A 21,393-nucleotide genomic window follows, 5' to 3' on the forward strand; every position below is an offset into this window, starting at 1 on the left:
ATACAGGAATGAAACTGGCAAAGGGAAAGACAACATAGTCAACATATTTTAAAATGTTTCTTTTGCATAGTAATTGTAAAAACTTCAAGGAAAGACCAAGAAAGTCATACAGGAAAGCGTCAGGGGGGTAGCAAGACCAGACTCCCTAAGAGTCAGAGATCAAGAGAGATGCAGGTGACAATGCATGTCTGTGGCACTGCTATCTCATTCCCTCACCAGAAATTTAAGGCCAGGCAAGTTGGAGGGAAGGTGATCCCAAGAGCCCTCTTCAAGAACTGGGCTGCTGTCAAGCAGAGCAAAGGGAACATGCAGGCGGCTGCTGCCAGTCTTGGTTCTAGACAGGTGAGGGCAGCAGAGAGCCAGGCTGCAAGAACCAATGGAGGCCTTTTTCTCAGGGAAAGGATGAGGCAGGCCCCTCAAAAGACATCAGACTAAGAAGCTGGGCTGACAGGCTGGAGGACAGATAATGGGTAAAACAAGGCCCGCTGGCCCAAGCAAAACTGCCAGGAAAGAACAGGCCTCGTGTGCTGCCCCGGGAGGCAGACTGGGCCCGAGCACCTACCCTTTAACGGGGGACTGCCAGACCCACTGAGATACACAACAGAAGTTTTCACTCTAGTCCTTTCCCTCAAGCTGACAGCACTCTCTGGAAGGTTCCTTTGCAAGTGCTGTTATGTTTGGTGATTTAAGTAACATCAGCTGGTTTAATCCAATTCTGTTTTGCAGAGCTCCCTTTTGGTGTATTTTATCCAAATAACTCTAAGCACCTTCTTTAGTATTTCTGTTTATTTCATGTGCATGTTCAGGACCAGGAAGGATATTAGTAACCAAAAGCCCTAGCCTCTTGCAAGGGTCACACTGAGAGGAAAGGGCAACTGGAGCCTCTAGCATGAAACTCTCTTCAACCCAGCTCTCCCAGGTCCAAATGATTCCACGTCTCTGTGATGTGAATGTAGGGAAAAGATCCTGCAACAGACCCACATCTGAGCAGATTACAGCACATCTACCCACAGGCGGGCTTGTCTTACAGGACCCACAGGGTGACTCAGGAAAAGCTCCCTTGGTTATTGGAAAGGGGTTAGGGAGAATGGGAGAGCTTAGACTTGGTAATCAATGAAAAGTAAGTTCAAGTCCTGGCCCTGCCAGTTGTTAGCCATGGTCCAAGTACAGTGTGCACAAGGGGGATGCCCTGGGCAGCAGGAGAGGGGGTGCCCAGGGAATCCTGAGAGAGAGAATATTACTGAATTAGAGTCTAAAACTGAGGTTCTTAATCCAGGGAGGATCCACCAGAGTTATCTAGGAAGCTTGTCAAAATACTGATATCCTCTCCCTGCCCCTATCCACCTCAAGGACAGAAAGAATTCTCAACAGATAGCATCCTATCTATTTCCAAAATTGCTCATCACTCCAAACAAGCATCCTTATTTTGAAAAAATTTCTGCCGGTGGCCCTGAGATGTTCCCACAGAGGGAACCATGGGCCTAAAACACCAAGCCTGAGAGGACCCACAAAGCTCTCAGCCCAGTAGCCCAGTTTGAGCCTGAATATACTCCAGCCCACTATTCCCAGGTCCTATTTGGCTTCACTGTGGAAGCCTGGATCCTCCCCTCCCTGAGGCAAACCCCATGCACAGTCCACCCTGGCCCATCTGACCACCCCACCAAAAAGAGAAAGGGCGGAATGAATTGAGCTTCAGAGGTGGGGTGGAACTCTGCTGCCTCACATGTGGAAAGTGCCCAAAGAGGGGCAGTGGAGAGGGCAGAGCCAACAGCATGCGTGGGAGAAGCTGGATGGCGGGAGGGTAACAAAAACACCTGTGTCCACACTTTGTGAAGCGAACACCCCCACTGGGGCCCCTCCCCCAAGGACTGTGATGAGTTTGCCACCCACAGTTGTCCACATCCACTCCATCCTGCAGAGCAGTGTCTGACTACAGGTTCCTAAGTCCAGGTGTCTACTGACCTGTGGCTACACACTTACAAACTATGCCCGACACCTTTAACCTAAGATGCCATCGAGAGGGGATGCTGATGCTGGGGTAGAGGTCATAAGACCATGGCTCTAGACTCAGCTCTGCCTGCTTATTCGCCACATGATCTTGAGCAAATTATTTCTCTCTCTCTGTGCTTTAGTTTTTTTATTCTTGATCAAATGGAGATAACAAATGTCATCCCTGTCTACTTCAAGGGATTTGGAGACCAAATGGAATAAATGCTAGAATAAATGTTGGAAAGTACAATCTGTGAGGATACATTATAGGCACATTATAGATACAGTATATGTACCTGTCTGCACATGGGAAAAATGAAAAGGTAGCTCATAAACACGCTGACCTTCCTATATCCCAGAGACGGTGGGGCTGGAAGAATATACGGGAGACTGCTGACATAGCAGCCAGCACAGATAGTGCCAGCTTTTATTGGTGGGGCTTTATCCCAAGTTGCTATAGCCTGCAGGAGGCACTAGGAGGCTTAAAGCCCAGACAGGGAAGTGCAGATGGAGAATGAAAAGAAGTCAAAGGAGCTAAGATGAGCAACAAGAAGAGAGCTGGTGAACTGAGAGAGGAAAGTAAAAGGTGTATATGGTGTGGCAGAAAATGTCATCCCCACATGCCCTGGCAGCTGACAACACTGGGTGGCAATCGCCAACCTGCCCACAGAGCCCCATAAACCTGGTCACCAGAATCAATGAAGGAAGGGGATCAGAGGAGACTAATTTCAACTTGCCTCGTATGACCCCGCCTGACCTGTTCTCAAAGGCTGGTGGTGGCCTCTATCAGTATTCAGGGGACTCGTACTCATCAAGTCCCTGGGAGGCCAATCCTCCCTCACCCACCCCCACAGCCACTGAGCCTGTCCACAACCCACAGGTAGCCTGGCCTATGCTCTCATGATCTTCTCAGAAGGGAGAGAGGCAATATAGAAGGGGCTCCAAGTGAATCCTCAGCCTCCCACCAACCCCAGCTCTCAGTTGACATATCCCTAGCCCTGGGCTTCTAAGGAACTCCAAGGCTGATGTAAGCTGGCTCAGGGGTGCCTGAACGTGGCAGCATGTCAAAACCACTGGGAAGCCTTTTACACATTTTCCAGACTGCAAGTGGAGTGATGGATTCACTAAATCTGGGGGAGGGGAGTGGGAAGTGTTCCATGTTTAAGGACCTCTGCTTTCACTCATGCAGGACTTACCTTCTCGATCTTGTCAGGATCTGATAGCAGAGCAGCTCCCATTCCTCCCTAAGGAAAAGCACACAAAGGGGCTTCTTACAGCCAGAGGAAGAGGGTGGCCCCTCCCTGTGATAAGGCAATATGATGTACAACTGGTCAGCACCTCAGCACTTGCTCCCAAGCTCTACTGGGGATCAGCAGTTCTCCTAAGCAAGTAGGAAAGCAGCAGTATCCATGTCCACAATACCAGGGATCAGAATCTGATGAATTCTAAGAGTCATCACTCTGATCCCTTAGCAAAAGCCACAGATCTATCTAGAAGTAGGTTCTACAAAAATAACGTTTCCCTACCCAAGACTATTCCCTGCCCAGGGCCTCAGTGTCTTAATAAACTAAACCCCACCATCTGCCAAGCCCTTAAAAAAAAAACAATGAATCATTCTTCCTTTGAAATGAAAGCAAATGCACCTTCTTCCTATCCTACCATCACTTGCAAGCCACTCAGAGGCATGCAACCTGCTCACTTTGTCCAGGCTGTTCTCCTCTGCCAGCATCAATGGCCAATTCTGAGTACCCGGACCAACGTCAAACTCTAAAAAGCCCCAGCTGATGGACACCAACAACCTGTGGAGCCACGTAAATCTTAACATTAGCGACAGCGGGTGTCTCTTGAAGGTGGGCTTACTGGTGATTTTCCTACCCTTTTTTGATCAGGGTTTGATTCCCAATCAGGGCACATGCCCGGGTTGCGGGCTCAATCCCCAGTCGGGGGCGTGCAGGAGGCAGCCGAACAATGACTCTCTCATCATTGATGTTTCTATCTCTCTCCCTCTCCTTTCCTCTCTATGAAATCGATAAAGATATATTTTTTAAAAAATCTGAATCCATTAAGAGTGAGGTGAAGGGGAGAAAAACAAATTCAATAAAATATATGCTGTCAGTAGAGACTGCGTACTAACGAATGCCCACAGTCTGTGCTCATATCTAAGGTCAGTGATTACATGTGTTAAAGGGTGACAGATTAGAAGCAGGGAAAACTGACCCACCACAGACTTGGCCAGCCCGAGCCTGCATGTCAGAGGAAAATGGGAAGGGCAGAAGAGGACTAGCCCTGGCCTACCTTGGCCACATATACAAACCTTAGAGGCTTTAAGGAAGCCCTGGCCACACACCCTGCAATAAGGTTCCCAGGGGCAGCCCTGCAGGAGTCCCTCTGGTGTCTCACACACACCCAACCCCAAGCTGTCCTTGTTATCTGCTCCAAACATGCTTTTCCTCTAGCAGTCCTGTTGACACAGAAGACCAACTGTCCTCCTGGCTGCCAGTCTTTCCTTCCTCTACCCCCACCACGAACACCACTTCCCCACACCCAACCCAATCATTTCCCAGCCAAGTCCTGTCCAATTCTGCTCCAGCTGGGCTTCTCCTCTCTCTATCCTTGGTCTCTCCTGTGGACCCATGACATTCATCTCCTACATCTATATCCCCACCTCTAGCCTTGTTCCACTTCAATCCACAAGACACATGGCTCCCAGATCAGTATTTCTACTCATAGAATGTACTTGGAAGGACACACAAGAAACCAGTAACACTGGTTTCCCCTGGAGAAAGAAACGAAGTTTCTGATCACATGCCTTTCTGTTCACAAAAGGGATATTGAAAAATCCAAGTCCAGCTACTCTAGTCCCAAACAAGATTTTCAATCCTGTTTCCTCTTCATCTCCCACTCTCCAATCCTCTGGTCAAATCAAGGTTCTCTGCCTCTACCTCACGTTGGCATCTAAGCCCCTGCTGTGCCACCCCTTCTGCCTGCAGGGTTCCAAACTTCCTCACCAAGGAGCACATTTCCCTCTAAAATCCCAAGTTTAAGTGCTGCCTGTCCACTCCTTTCTGAGCTATCCTAGCACTCTGGTCTGATCTTCTATTACAAGAGGGAAAAATGTGCATCTCTTATTTTTTTAAAAATGTATGGCTTGGTGTTATTTATGAAAAGACAAAGCCCCGTTCACGTCATTTTTTCTTTTAACACATCATTTAAGACAAATGGGTATAGCCCTAGCCAGTTTTGCTCAGTGGTTAGAGCATCAGCCTGTGGACTGAAGGGTCCCAGTTCGATTCCAGCCAAGGGCACGTACCTCAGTTACAGGCTCAATCCCCGGCCCCGGTTGGCGTGTGTGAGGGAGGCAACCAATCAATGTGTCTCTCTCACATCAATGTTTCTTCCTCTCTCTCTCTCTCTCCCGTCCACTCTCTCTGAAAAGCAATGGAAAAAATATCCTCGGCTGAGGATGAAAAAAATTCAAATTAAAATTAAATTAAAAATAGAACAAATGGACATAAGTGATCTATGTGTGTGTTTAAGTGTATATGTGTATGTATATATGTATACGTATGTGTATATAAAATTTTTGCTGAACCATTTGAGGGTCAAATCACATATATCATAGCCCTTGACCCCTAAATATTTTGCTCTGTATTTTATAATAGGGATATTCTTACAAAACCAAAGAGTTGTTAACTTTATAAACTTTATAAATTTAGTTAATCTACCATGGTCCATATTCCAATTTTGCCCACTGACCTAATAATATCCTCTTGAGCATTTTCCCACCTAGTACGGGATCTAGTCCAGAGTCAGGTACTGTGCTTAGTTGTCATGTCTCATTAGTCCTCTTTAATCTGTACCCTGTATTTTTGAAGAGTATAAAGAACTCAGTTTACCTTGGTGGAATACTCTTTTGGACAGCCCATGTTGACGTCAATACCAGCCACATCGTTTTCTCTGGAAAAAAGAGAAACAGTAGTAAATATTCAACTTGAGGAATGAAGTAGCCCAGCTGGCGTGGCTCAGTGGTTAAGCATTGACCTAGGATCCGGGAGATCGAGGTTCAATTCCTCGTCAGGGCACATGCCCAGGTTGTGGGTTCGATCCCCAGCAGGGGGTGTGCAGGAGGCAGCAGATTAATGACCATTTCTCATCATTGATGTTTCTTTCTCTCTCTCTCTCCCTCTCCCTTCCTCTCTGAAATCAATAAAAAAAATAAAATTTAAATTTAAAAAAAGGTAGAGTCAAAAGCATGGGTCTGTGCTCATGAATTCCTTACCATGTCCCAGGCCCTGAAACATGCCAACCCTCAGAATCAGAAGCTGACAAAAACCTCTCTCTAAAATGTGCAACTGCCTCTCCCAAGCAGAGCTCAAGAGGCATGGCATAATGCGTTCACACTTTTACAAAGAGCTAGTTGTGGAGGACTTTGCTACTTTGGAGTTATATTAGATAACTCAAATTTCAAGTGACAGTCACACAGAACTCGATCCCAGAGTTCCAGTTTTGACTGGGATAGTGAAAGCCACTTGTCCACGCACAAAAGTGACATGAGTGTAAGAGCCCTTGCCCAGAGCACTGATTCTGGTGGAAGTTAGAGCACTGCCTTTGATGGCTGGGTAATGCAATTAGCTCATCTTCTGGTATGTACACGGTTAACAGGCTGTGACTCAGCAGCAACTATTATGTGAGTTGCCTTCTCACCCTTACTATAATTCGTAACAATAGCTAATATTTACTAAAACTTACTACGTGCTACACACTGCAAAGATATTTACGTGCATTATTTCATTTTTCTTTCCTTATAATGCCAGAGGTAGGTAATACTATTGGTCTCACTTTATTGGTCTCAATACTATTGGTTTCCTCGCTTTAGATGAGGAAACTAAGTTCTCAGCAAGGTTACCTAAGGTCACACAGCAAGCAGCAGAGCTAGAATTCCAATCCAGGTCCATCTAACTCCTTAACCACAACATTCTCCTGCCTCTGTTATTAGGAAGCAATAAGTATAACCTATACTTCATGAAACTTAAAACCTCAGGGCTCATACTCATAAGAGTCCTTGGAAAGGGAGCCTCAGGAATAAGCACTAAAAAACAGGCGCCTACACAGAGGTTATTGGGGATCTGGACACAGTGGGTACACGTGAGTCCCAGGCCAGCCCTCAAATGCCACAAACAGAGAAGGAAACCAGATGCAACATAGAAGGCAGTAAACTAGAAGGCAGAAGGGTAGTCACCTCCAACATCACCAGGAACACCGAGGCCTCACAGCCCACAGGAGAGGCAAAGATAGTTCCAAAGAAGGAAGAACTTACACAAGTCTGGCCACAGCAAGGGCTCGCTCTGCATCTGAAGTCCCCTGGGAACACAAAGAGGCTCTATCAACCACCACCCTGACACAGGTACACACACACAGGCAAACACACTCATGCACGACACGCACACACACGTCAGTAAGTGGAGTCCAGCTGGTATCTCTTAAACAACCAGTCCACTAGGCTAGCTCACTGTCAAAGGCCATTTGGACCTAGAGGGCCTAGATAATGTCATCAATGATTACTTTCAAACATACAAAAAAACCTGAAAAAATTGTATAGTGAACAATCATATACCCACCACTTAGATTCTATAATTAACATTTTGCTATATTTGCTTTATCATATGTCTGCCTATTGTTGTCAATTTTTTAAAAATCTAAATCAGGAAATAAAAAGCACTAAGAGCCCGGCCGAGCGTGGCTCAGCGGTTGAGCGTCGACCTGGGATCCAGGCGATCGGGGTTCGATTCCCCGTCAGGGCACATGCGCAGGTTGCGGGCTCAATCAATGAATCTCTCGTCATTGATGTTTCTCTCTCTCTCTCTCCCTCTCCCCTCCTCTCTGAAATCAATAAAGATATACTAAAAAAAAAAAAAAAAGCACTAAGAGATGCCCAAAGTGAGAGAAAAGAGCTACAGAGTCATTATAACCCTAACATAAATATTAACTAATCTTGAGCAAACCTAATTTCTTTCTATAGGAAATATATACACAAAAACAAAGACCATGATCTGAATAACTAATGCTAAGGATTAAAAATATATAGTCATGCCAAACAGATAATTCCTATAATTAAGGAAATTAAATCTGAGACTAGAGATATGTAACAGACTGCTATAGCTTGATTTCCATAAACTATCTTCAAAGTGTAATCATTCATGAGCAGATCTTTGAAAAAGGTTTAATGGGGTCTTCAGGAAGCCGTCACTGTGCATTGAAGCCCAGGCATTGAACAGTGGCCCAGCTCAGGGCATGAGATGGCAATTGCAGGCGATAGGTGAGGCCTGGGATCTCATACCATCTGGAAGACGACCCTGCTCTGTTCTCTTTTGCAGGTGCGGAAGACTACTCGGTCATCGGGGGCGACAAAGTCCACCGTACTGAGCACTTCTGCAAGAAAACACAAACACACAGGCCCACCCACTGAAGAAGCAAGCTCAACCTAGCCTAATCCCTGCAAGAAAACACAGCAAAAGTGTCAGCTTAAAGGGAAAAGGAATGCTAGAAGTATATCATTCTTAGAAGAAATCAGTGTGCACATGGGAGACTTCTGAGGGGCTAATGATGTTCTATTTCCTGACCTGGGTGATGGTTAGTTAGATGGTTGTTTGTTTTACAGCTATTTGTTAAACTGCATGCTTGTGTATTATGCACTTTCTCTCTATGGTTGTTACATTTTGCAATTTTAAAACATTAAAAAAATAATGTGCATGTAGAGCATCTTGTCTGAGCTTCAGATTTTAACTCAATTTTCCAAGACCATGTCACTATGAGCTTTAGCAAAGTTGCTGTTTCTTAGTTACTTATCAAGTGCCAGATGCTGTGAGTGGAGATTTACTATATTACAGTCGATTCTCATTATTTGCAGTTGTGTATTTACAAATATGCCTGCTTGCTAAGATTTCTTTGTAACACAAAATCAATACTCATGGCGCTTTCATTGTCATTCTCAGACATGCATAGAACTACAGAAAATGTCAGTTACCCGATGTACACACGTTCCCGGCTGAGGTCAAACAAGGCAACACTCTTCTTGTTTCAGCTCTATTACTGTAAACAAGTGTATATATGGTGGTATATTTAATGCCACATTTTTGAATTTTTGTTGGTAATCTCACTGTTTTAAATGGCCCCAAGCAGAGAGAAGTGCTGTCTAGTGTCCTACACACAAGAAGGCTGTGATGTGCCTTATGGAGAAAATACATGTGATAGACAAGTTATGTTCAGACATGAAATTATAGTCCTGTTGGCTGTGAGTTCAATGTTAATAAATCAACAGAATATATTAAATTATATGTTTTTAAACAGAAGCACACATAAAACAAGATCATGTATTGATCTGTTAATGAAAATGTGTGCCCAGAGATGTGCAAGAACCTAAACCTACACAGACATACCTCGGAGATATTGCAGGTTCAGTTCCAGACCACAAAAAGTAAACATCGCAATAAGGCAAGTCACACAAATTTTTTGGTTTCCCAGTGCATAAGAAAATTATGTTTACACTATAGTCTGTTTAGTATACAATGGCATTATGTCTAAAAAAATGTAGATATCTTAATTAAAAAACATTTTGTTGCTCAAAAAATTGCTAACCATAATCTGAACTGGTAGAAAAATGGAGCCAATAGATTTACTTGACACAGGGTTGCCATAAACCTTCATTTGTAAAAAACACAATATCTGCAAAGTGCAATAAAATGAGGTATACCTTTATTTCCTCTAGGAGCAATGGTTCAGTATTCACAAACTTGATGTTTGCAGCAACTTTATAGAACATAACAACTGCAAATAATACTCTCATATGACCTTCAGAGCAAAGCTCTACAACAGGTATTACCATAATTAGCTTTCTTTTTTCCCCCCCTCCCCATAATTAGCTTTCAAAGATGACTAACAGCACATGAAAGAGGTCCAAGTGGCAGATGGGAGAATATGTCTACCTCAAGCATTTATTTTGAGAAATAAATGAGATCTTTAATGCAAGTAAAGCACTTCCATAAACAGAAGCTATTATTATCATGGCAGCACTGAACAGATTAGAAGATTAAAAAGATGGAGTAAAGGCAGTGATGTGTTGGGCAAGGTAATCAATACAATCTCCAGCAGCAGACACAGCTCGTGATTGGCCAAGCAAGAAGTCTGAGAGAAGAACCACAAAAACTTAGTGTGGGCCCTGGCCAGGTGGCTCAGTTGGTTGCAGCGTTGTCCTGTACAGCAAAAGGGTTGAGGGTTCGATTCCTCGTCAGGGCACACACCCAGGTTGCAGGTTCAATCCCCGGTCAGGGCGCATACAAGAGGCAACCGATCAATGTTTCTCTCTCACATCAATGTTTCTTTCTCACATCAATGTTTCTCTCTCTCCCTCCTCTTTCCTTTCTCTCTAAAATCAGTTCAGAAAAAAACAAAGCCTCGGGATTAAAAAAATTTTTAACAACAAGAAAAACTTAGTGTGTTCATACTAGAGCTCTATTTATTTATAACAGCAAAATACTGACCCCCCTGTTAAAGCACTGGTGAAATCAATTCTGACATAGCTATCTGTAAGTACTGACATGCGAAAATGTCCTAGTAGAAAAGTAAGCAGCAAAACATGTGTAGCATGATACCAAGGGGCAGAACGGGAGGTACACAAACATGTTATATTTTCATATACATGTTTCACTAAATGTGTAAAAAAATGTATACATTATTCTTCTTTGTGATCACTTTTTCAAGTATGAGATTATGGGGGATTTTCATTTTCTAGGTTATACAGATCTGTAACATTGAATTTTTCATAGCACAAGGAAAATATAAATCTAAAACAAAGACAAAATTGAGTCACAACTTCTAGTGAACTTCTCTTAGGATCTGATGAATATGTAAAACCTCAAAACCATTTCAAAAACCTCAGACAATACCACAACTCTAAACAAAGCAGAATCAGCCTCATCAATAAAATATAAGCAAAACCACAATTCAGCACAACCATTTTCATTTGTAAAGTACTTACATGTACCTTATCTTATTTGATCCTCACTCCAATCCTATGATTTAAGTAAAGCAGGGATTACGATTTTTATTTTACAGGTAAAGAAACTGAGGCAGAGAGGTCATGTGACTTGCCCAAGGTCACACAGCTAGCAAGTAGCACAGCCAGGACCAGTGCCAAAGCCATCCCAACCCCAAGGCTTCTAGGGTCCTTCCTGTACTGTGAAACCTGGCAATTTCTATGCCAGCAAGCCTATGGGTGGAAGGCATTCTTAACCTGTTTCATATCTGGTTTTTGTCAGGGTCTCCGGAGAGCAGAGGATGTTCTCAAGGAAACACATGATCCACAAAATTATACAGCCAGGCCAGAACCCTGGAATGACCCTGCCACCATAGGCTTGGGCCTGACTGGTGACCAGAGCTGCACTCACCATTGACAACTCTCTTGCACTGGAGCATCTTGAGGTCAATCAGCTCCTATGGAGAAATCAGAGGGCACTTGTCAGTCCAGGGAATGTAGACCCTGGGCACCGAGGGAGGACCTTCATTGCACACCTGATGGGGGCCGCTTGGCCTGTCACCCTACTATCAACAACAAATCATGGCTTTGGGGACATATAGTACTGTCCTCCCTGCCCAAGCATGGCAAGCAGGGGCCTGAATGAGCTTCCCTCAAGCTGTTCTTCCCAAAGGCCTTGGAGATATTTGAGGCCTAGAAAGGGTGAGCAGCTCAGAGAGCCAGAGAGAAGATAACAGCCCAGAATCTGGACACGTGGGCCTATTAAGAACATTGCCTTCTCCCTTGATCTTATTTATTAAAAGGTATAGGTCAAACAGGTAAGTGTCCCCTCACAGTTTGAGCCACTGAAGTACCATTGTTCTTATAAAAAGGAATAGAAACACAACATCTGAGGAACTCCTGTGGATGGGGCAGACCTTGGTGGGGGATCAGTCTTACTGCTCCCTCGACTTTTGCTGAGCTGGTTCATCCTTTCTTCACTTCCAGCTACTGAGGGCTTTCCAGGGCTTTTAAGGAGGTGCCTGCATGCCTGGTATGCCCTAAATCCTATACGCAATCCTGTGAGGTGGGTGGTGTGGTTTGACTCTCTAATCCCACAGATGGGCAAACTCATGTGAACCCAATTAAGATCAGGTAGGCAGCTAGCTAAAACAGTATTAATAATCCTGGCCTGCAGAGCAACTCTAAATCCACCAGGGGGCACCAGGCATCACACTGTGTTATGCCCAGTGCTTAGGGAACAGCCAACCACCCGCACCAAACAGCAGCCAGCCTGCCTGCCTGCTGGTCTCCTGCTTCTACTCTGCACAGGGGCTAGGTCTGGGTGGAGGGCCTAGGTCTCCTCCAGCAGAAGCCCCCTTTGTTAATAAACCATATGGACTCTTCCAGAGTATGAGCACATCAGACATTCCAAAGAGTTTTAATCAGTATTCCTCTTCTCCTAACTGGAGCAAAGCCCTAGAGGAAAGAATTGGTCATACATATTAGGAAAAACAAGTTTTGAATAATTAGGAGTGGCCTGGAGATAAGGAAGGCAGAATTCTGAAGCCATCAGATAAATCTTGTACCCATGACTTCCAAAGTACTTGAAAACAACCCTAAGAAATCCAAAGTAGTAGCTGATGAAAGTTCTGGAACCTGGCAGGTCACCTGTTTCCAGCGGTAGCACCGCTCCCACTGCCCAGCTTCCATCACACAGACCAATTTCCCCAGGGCCATAAACACAGAGCGGCTGTCTGACACAGGCCCTGTGCTACAGTGCACTCACTCACTTCTGTCCTGGTGTTTCATTCCACACATCTCCAAGTGAGTAATACAACCCCACTTTCTAGAATCCCAGAAAAATGTTGCCCGCACAGGAAAAGTGAAAGCCAAGGGGTAACATCTTACAAAACTATAGTATAGTATCACAACCGGAATATTGACATTGAGATAGCTAAGACAAAGTATAGTTTCATCACCACAAAGATTCCTTGTGTTGCCCTTTATAGCCACAGTCCCTACCCCACTCTACCCTACCCCAGTGGCTTTTATTTATTTATTTTTTACTTGTTTTGTGTGTTTTTTTAAAATGCAGGCTGTAATTCAGTACATCTGGGGTGGAGCCCGAGAGTCTGTATTTTTTTTTTAATATATCTTTATTGATGTCAGAGAGAGGAAGGGAAAGGGAGAGAGAGAGATAGAAACGTCAATGATGAGAGAGAGTCATCAATGGGCTGCCTCCTGCACGCCCCCCACTGGGGATCAAGCCCACAACCCGGGCATGTGCCCTGACCGGGAACCGAACCGCAATCTCCTGGATCCTAGGTCAGTGCTCAACCACTGAGCCATGCCCGGCTGGGCCCTGGTGGCTTTTAAACATGGAAATATCAGCCTTGGCCAGTGTTGCTCAGTGGTTAGAGCATCAGCCCATGCACTGAAGGATCTCAGGTTAGATTCCTGGTCAAGGGCACATACCTGGGTTGCAGGTTCGATCCCTGGCGCCAGATGGGACGTGTGCGGGAGGCAACCAGTTGATGTGTCTCTCTCACATTGATATTTCTCTCTTCCTTCCTCCCTCCCTCCTTTCTACTTTACCTAAAATCAATAGAAAAATATCGTTGGGTGAGGATTAACTACAAAAAAAAATGGAAATATCAGAAGCATTTGGGCAACCTCTTCTTAAACTTCTCATATCCACTAGGGGGATATATCAGGATTGAGGATTGGGGAGAAGCTGCCTAGACAATTCTGATACATGCCCAATTGAGAACCACTGTTCATACTCCCTCATAATTCAGTATCCTGTAATTCTATTTTTTCTAACAGATGCTTTCTAAACCTGGGTCTGAAGCCCTAATATTCTCCCGAGCAGTCAGCAAGTAGCTGGCCCACTAGCTACCACCACCAGAAAATCCTATGGCTCCCCAAACCAATATCATCCGGCTTCCCTGGCCTGAATCTGGGCCTCTTCCTCCTCTTCCTAACCTTAAGTTCATTCATTCACGTACTGAACGTATATTAAATCCTGTAGGGGCCAGAGCAGTAACCCGACACAATGCTCATCTATTCACCTGGCCCAGGTAACCCGCAATGCCTCCATGTTGCCCAGGCTGATGGCCCTTAGCAGGGCTCACAGAACTCGGAAATGTCATGCATCCTTGTCCATTACCTTCAGTGAGCACCTGTGAAGTCAGTGCCCATTCTGCCAAGCCCCCATACTCCCCACTCCTGACCACTTCCACCCACAGATGGGGAAACAGTGTTTGCAACAAATCTCTCTGGGAAAATCAATAGCCCCTTACCTCACAGTACACAATGTCCGCTCCATAGTCCAGGGCCAGCAGCCTCATTGGAAGAGTCCCTACCCGAACCATGGGGGCTAAGATGAGTTTGTTGTGGTAGCACAGTGAGAGGCTGTTAACAATCATTCCTCCTCTGCTTACCCTGAAGAAAGCGAAAAGTCAGAAATTCAAGTGGAGAAAATCTCCTCTATTATCCAGGGCTGCCTTTCCTTCTTCCTTCCAACACATAGTACCTTGTTTTCCTTTTCTCTGATCATAAAATAGCACATGCTCATTCATCCAAAAATATTTATTAAGTCCCTAGTCTGTGTCAGTCACTATCCTAGTCTTTAGGGATACATGAGAAAATAAGACAGACAATTCCTGCTCTGGTAGAGCTTTCAATCAGATCAGGGAACACAGGCAAAAAAGCAATAAGCATAACAAATAAATGAATTAGTATGTTGGAAATTTGGTACAGTTGGCTCTCTGTACTGCAGGTTTCACACCCATGGATTTAACCAACCAGACTGAAAATAAGCAGGGGGGAGGGGGAGGAGAAAAATCCCAGAAAGTTCCACAACATAAAACTTGAATTTTCCACATGCTGAGCACTATGCTGAATCTACATGAAGTATTGTGTTGACATGCCCTGCTGTAGCCTATATGCAAATATAGGTTATATATAAATACAGTGTTATTTTATATTAGGGACAAGGATTTTGGTATCCATGGGGGTCCTGGAACCAATATCCCACATTTCCCAGATCTAATTCATCATTAACTCCTGCTGAAGTAACCTTCAAAATATAACTTCCACCCATCTGCTTTGCTCCATTCCATTGTCACCACTGCACACCAAGTCAGCCTCCTAAAAGGTTTCCCCAAATCTACTCTTGTCTACTCCGACCCACCGACCCACCATCGTGGCATCTTAAAAAGGCAATTCTGACAATGTCATTTCCCTATTTCTACCCTTCAATGGCTTCCCACTGAGTTTAGGATAAACCCCAAATCATTCTAAAGGCCCATAAAGCCTTGCATGACTGGTCCCTGCCCACTTCTCCAGCCTTACCTTGAGCCCCTCCCCCTCACTCCCTTCTCTGGCAACCCTGGTCTTCTTTTAAAGTCTCCCAACCAAGCTTTCTGTTGCTCTGGGGCCCACGCACTTGCAGTTCTCTGTCTGGAACACTCTCCCTGACTACGGTCCTCTTGAATACCCCCTTTTTGTATATGCTTCCCTACCGGATGATCTAACTTCAGGTCCCTGGTCACATGTTCTCATAATACCTTGAATTTCCTATAGCTCAGTTACAATCCATGTGTCTGTCCATACTTAGTCCTGTGGTCTCTCATTCAGCTCCCAGCTCTTCCTCTAGACCACCAGAAATACAAGCTCCACAAAGATAGGAGCATGGATGCTTAGTTCACCACCAGGTTTCTAGCACTGAGCCAAGTTCCTGGCCCTTAGCAGCTGCTTTAGAAGGTATTACAGAACACTCACCTCCGTGGTGGCTGAGCAGACACCCTCTTATAGGGTGGCTGGTCTGCAAACTCCCTCTGGCACACTGGAAGAGGTGCCTGATAGGCCTTCTTCCAAAAAGGCTCCTCTTAGAGAAGCTAGGCAGCTCCTACCTTTTCCCAGTTACACCCAGTGCTGAGGTGACACCCAAATCATTTTAGTCGCACATTCTCAATCTCTTTGTACCATTCCTTTAAGGGCTGGTGTCCTCTATCACATTTTGATTACTCCCAATTTCTTCCTCAGTAACCTTAACTTCATTTCAGTTGTGTGGATACAACATCCCTCTGGAAGCAGACACCCCACTGCATAGTTCATCGCTTTTCCATCTGGCACATTTCCCAAATACATGAGGACAGTTTTGCTCTCCCTAAACTTTTCTTCTACAGCTTTACCTTCTTGAATCACTCCTTCCTATGTTTATGATTTTCAGGGGCCCCCATGGTTCCTGATCCTAAGGGCATTACAAGCATGGCATCAGTGTACCTGCTACAGATTCTGGGAAAGGGCCAGGGCCAAAGCAAGAGGTAGGCAAATGAGCCTACCTGAAGTGAGAGTATATGTGGTAACCTCAGCCTCTCTTCAGTCTTCATCCTGTAGGCAGGGTTTCTCAACAGCAAACTTGACATTTTGGGCCAGATAATTCTTTTTTGTGGGGGACTATCCTGTGCATTGCATGATGTTTAGCGGCCTCTATCCACTGGACAGATGCCAGCAGCACCTTCCCAGATGTGACAACTAAAAATGTCCTCAGTGTCAAATGGGGGATGAGGGGGTGACAGAAGTAAAATTAATAATGACTGTTCACTGTCACTACTAAAAACTCTCCTCCACTGATTTAACAGTTAATTCTCCAGGAAGTCTACTCATGTATCAAAATGGTATTTGAAATTTTAAAAGTACTTATCTTTTTAATGGTATTTAACGAAACTAAAACACTTTCTCCAGATGTTAAGAACCTCCCAGGAATTAATCCACATTTACCTTATCTCCCACCCCAGGCACTGGGGACTATAGAAAAGATGACACCCATTTTCCATATCTAGTCAAGAAGTATGACTAGTATAAGGTCTTTTGGCAACCTGGACATCTGAATTCAAGTAAAATATTCTGCCTGACCAGGGCTATGTGAGACAGGCCACATACCTGATCACTCCGTAGGGTAGCAGGGCCCTCTTCACTGCTATTCACGTAATTTGAGTATCTGACCAGCAGAGATTAGCGGACCGCAAAAGTGGTGGGTTCAGGATAAGGTGGATGGGGTGACAATGGAGTGGAGTGTGAACCTCAGCTGAAAAGAGAAAACGTGTGAAGGGATGAATCCGCTTGAAATAAAGCCTGAAGACCTTCACGGAGACCAAAAAGGTGAAGGCTACCAGCATGCTCTCTGGGATCTCAGCTGGGCTGGGAAGGTTCAGCCTAGACCTACCAGCCCTGGCCCTTGTGTCTCGGTCCCCGGGCCTGGCCATTCATTTAGACTCTCAATAAACACTTATTACCAAACCTCGAGCGGGGACCACATCTAGAAAAACATTGCCGCACCCTCGGAGTTTATAGGGGGAGACCAGCACTGGAGAAGCCATCACCGGGGTGGTGAGGGCGACAATGGAGAATTGCAGGGATCGGACACCCAATCACCAGAAGTCCTCCGCCCTCCAGGTCCGTAAAGCCAGGGCCCCGTCGCCGCGATTCGTCGGACCCCCAGTCCTGCCTCCATAGCGCGCCCTTCCCCAAGGTTGGTCTAGGTGTGGACGTCGCCAACCCCTGTTCCTACCTACAGACCTCGCTGCTGATGAACTCTACAGATCCTCCCTCCTTCCTCAAGGTTCTCCAATTCCGCGTGCCTTCCTGAGCCCAGCCGGCCACCGTCTGCGAGACCTCGGCGCGCCAGTGACGTCAGTGCCGCGCGCCTCTCCAGCACCAAGGAAAAATGGCTCTAGCGCGGCCGCCGCAGCTTTGGTTGCTCGCAGCTCGGTTGTTTCTGGCGCCTCGACGGAACCTGGCGGTTAGTGGGACCGACGAGCCCCTTCCAGTGGTGCGCATCCCACGGGCTCTACAGCGGCTGCAGGAACGGCGGCAGAGCGGGCGGCGGAGCTCCTCGCGGCCTGTACTGGTGCGACCTGGCCGGTTGCTGATCTCGGCGCGGCGGCCGGAGTTCAACCAGCCGGCGCGCCTCACGCTGGCTCGTTGGGAGAGCGCGCCACTCGCTTCTCGTGGCTGGAAGAACCGACGCGCCCGCTGGGACCACTTCTCCATCGAGCGCGCACAACGCGAGACACCAGCATTGCGGAACTTCTCGTCCGAAGGCACCTTCGCCGATCTAGGCCTGGAGCCACGCGTACTGCGCGCACTGCAGGAGGTTGCTCCCGAAGTCGTTCGGCCCACTACGGTGCAGTCGAGTACCATCCCCTCATTACTTAGCGGCCGCCACATCCTTTGCGCAGCAGAAACTGGCAGTGGCAAGACTCTCAGCTACCTGCTACCCCTGCTTCAACAGCTCTTGGGCCGGCCAGGCCGGGACCCCGGCAGTATCCCTGCTCCCCGAGGTCTGGTCCTTGTGCCTTCGCGAGAATTAGCCGAACAGGTGCGGGCCGTGGCCCAGCCCTTAGGCAGATCCTTGGGACTCCAGGTGCAGGAGTTAGGGGGAGGGCATGGCATGAGTAGGATTAGGCAACAACTGTCCAAACTACCTCCAGCCGATGTACTGGTGGCCACTCCAGGGGCTCTGTGGAAGGCTCTGAAACGTCATCTGATCAACTTGGAGCAGCTCTCCTTCTTGGTACTGGATGAGGCAGACACACTATTGGATGAAAGTTTCCTGGAACTGGTGGACTACATCTTGGAGAAGAGCAATATAGCAGAAGGCCCAGATGACTTAAAAGACCCCTTCAATCCCAAAGCTCAGTTGGTGCTGGTAGGGGCCACATTTCCCAAAGGTGTAGGCCAGCTGCTGAGTAAAGTCTCCAACTCAGACTCTCTAACCACCATCACCAGCTCCAAGCTCCATTGTATTATGCCTCATGTCAAACAGACATTTATGAGGCTGAAGGGAGCAGAGAAGGTATCTGAGTTGGTGCAGATCCTAAAGCAGCGTGACAGAGCAGATAGGACTGGCTCCTCAGGAACTGTTCTGGTGTTCTGTAATAGTTCCAGCACTGTGAACTGGCTAGGATATATTCTGGATGACCACAAAATCCAACACCTAAGGCTGCAGGGACAAATGCCAGCCTCAATGAGGGCAGGTATCTTCCAGAGCTTCCAGAAGGGGTCCCGAGACATACTTCTCTGCACAGACATAGCCTCTCGGGGCCTGGACAGTACCCATGTGGAGCTAGTTGTCAATTATGATTTCCCCCTCACCCTGCAGGACTACATACACAGAGCAGGAAGGGTGGGCCGAGTAGGGAGTGAGGTGCCAGGCACCGTCATCAGCTTCGTTACCCATCCCTGGGATGTGAGCCTCGTTCAGAAGATTGAGCTGGCAGCTCGCCGGAAGAGAAGCCTTCCAGGACTAGGGTCCTCAGAGAACCTTTGCCCCAGTTGACATGAATGTGGTGCCATAACAGATCTTTCCCTATGTGCTGGATGGGTGAGCACACTTGTCAGTAGGACACTCCCGGCTGCCTAATCACCTCCCTGAAGGTCCAGTGAGCTGCTGGCCAGCATTGGAAGGTGAGCTACTGAGCATGGCTCACTGTAGTCTTTCACATGAATTGTGAAAAATAAAGTAGATTTTGGCTTTATATTGTGTCATGATTTCTAACAAAATATGTTTTTATGGGTTCCCTTAATAATAGTTGTCATGGGAACATCATTCATTCGATTGAAAACACACTCCAAAACACACAACAGAGACATTTTAGTTTGTAAACATAGATTTTATTCTCTGCCCCCAAAACATCCTTTAAGCCCCCATGAGAAGAGAAAGGGGATGTGACTAGTAGTAGAGAGAAATTATCTTCCAACAATAATGCCCATGGAATGCTTGTGCACTCAGTGAACTGTCTCTGGGAAGTACTGGCAGAAGAATAAAACACAGACTGAGCCCTAGCCAGTCTTGCTCAGTTGTTAGAGCTTCAGCCCATGGACTGCAGGGTCCCAGGTTTGATTCTCGCCAAGGGCACATACCTCAGTTGCAGGCTCTATCTCAGCCCTTGTCCGGGCTCGTGCAGGAGGCAATCGATTTGTCTCTCTCACATCTTTGTTTCTCTCTCTCCTACTCTCTCTGAAAAGCAATGAAAAAATATCCTCGGGTAAGGATTAAAAAAAAAGCAGACTGGCACAGAAGTATTGCATGGTGAACATTTCCATGCTCTGCCTTCTTTCCCATCTCCTGATGACGGAAGATGAGATAGGATTAAACTATTTCACCAATCTGGCAAAATAAGCATATAGCATCTCTCTGGTTCCAGACTCTGCAACATTATATAAACTTTGCCTGACGTAATGCTCCATAAAACAATTTAAAAATACTTGCACACTGTGCAGCTGGCATGGCTCAGTGGTTGAGGGTTAACCTATAAACCAGGGGTCACTGTTCGATTCCCGGCCCAGGTTGCATAACTGATAAATGACTCTCTTATCATTGATGTTTCTGTCTCTCTCCCTCTCCCTTCCTCTCTCTGAAATCAGTAAAAACTTTAAAAAAAAAAAAAAGCCACCCAGTTTAGATAATACCTTGGTAACTATCCATGGACCACTGTGTCAGAACTGCCCAGGAAGTTTGATAAAAGTGCAGGTGCCTGAGCCTCACTCCAGATCTGGATGCTTTCTGAGGGTTGGCCCAAGAATTCACTTACAGGTATTTTTTTTTTATTGTTTTGTGGAATCTACAGGTGACTCTCAAGCCCTCTTAAGCTGATAAATCATTTGTCTGTGCTATTCTGCCTTTCCCAGAGGCCCAACCATGTCCTGAGAACATATCGGTACCCCCAGTAGATCAGAGGAATGCTCCCAGATGAGTAATCTCTCTGAAACCTTGGAGAATCTGAGTGATCTCATGCTGCCCCGCCTGCCAAGACACCTTCTCCAGAGCCCTTCCCCTCATAATTTACCTCCTACCACTCCCCAAAGGCAGTCATCTTTAATTAGTCCTGACTTAGTCCTAACATGCACCATGCTAACTGAAGCAATTTAGGAGTGAGAGAAGGGGCTATGTTCTCAACCAAGGTTACTCAACTTCTACAATGGTAGCCTAGGCAGTCTACCTCCTGGGCATATTCCCTCTGCAACAACCCACCAAAAAAATGTCCAATCTTTTGCTTATTAACAGTCAGCAACAGGGATCCCCCTCCTAAGGAAGGTTATCTCTCATTGCTAAGAAGTTCTGGGCCACACTGTCAAAAGGTGACCCAAATACAGGCCCGATCATGCTAAGGGCAGGGTTGTCTTATCTCCTCCTCTGAGTAACACCAAATCATCTTTAGTCCTGAAATCTTTAAAGATTTTTTTATTGATTTTTAGAGAGGAAAAGAGAGAAACATCAGTGTGAAAGCGAAACATCAACCAACTGCCTCCTGCATCCCTCCTACCAGGGATCTAGCCTGCAACCCTGGCACTTGCCCTGACCAGGAATCAAACTGGCAATC

At 46.1% G+C, this 21,393-nt stretch overlaps 2 protein-coding genes across 5 annotated transcripts in view; one reads left to right on the forward strand and one right to left on the reverse strand.

Moving 5' to 3' along the window:
• DUS2 (dihydrouridine synthase 2) overlaps window positions 1-17,014 on the reverse strand; it is a 28,626-nt gene extending 11,612 nt beyond the window's left edge. For 2 of the 4 annotated variants that reach the window (XM_016200763.2, XM_016200761.2), the window contains exons 1-5: window positions 9,014-11,423; window positions 8,327-8,418; window positions 7,307-7,350; window positions 5,886-5,946; window positions 3,186-3,233 (exon numbers count right to left, since the gene is read on the reverse strand). In XM_016200763.2, coding sequence (XP_016056249.2) covers window positions 3,186-3,233; window positions 5,886-5,946; window positions 7,307-7,350; window positions 8,327-8,418; window positions 9,014-9,233 — 465 coding nt within the window. In that variant the 5' untranslated portion in view covers window positions 9,234-11,423. The other 2 variants (XM_016200762.2, XM_087827524.1) reach the window with 2 other exon arrangements.
• Window positions 17,015-17,729: 715 nt separating this feature from the next.
• DDX28 (DEAD-box helicase 28) lies at window positions 17,730-19,548 on the forward strand. The gene is given in 2 exon segments (XM_016200753.2): window positions 17,730-19,323; window positions 19,326-19,548. Coding segments are annotated over 2 exon segments (1,617 nt in total). The 5' UTR covers window positions 17,730-17,735; the 3' UTR covers window positions 19,355-19,548.
• The last annotated feature ends 1,845 nt before the right edge of the window (window positions 19,549-21,393 follow it).

The sequence above is a fragment of the Miniopterus natalensis genome, chromosome 18, assembly GCF_054644295.1.
Source record: "Miniopterus natalensis isolate mMinNat1 chromosome 18, mMinNat1.hap1, whole genome shotgun sequence".
Lineage (NCBI taxonomy): Eukaryota > Metazoa > Chordata > Mammalia > Chiroptera > Miniopteridae > Miniopterus > Miniopterus natalensis.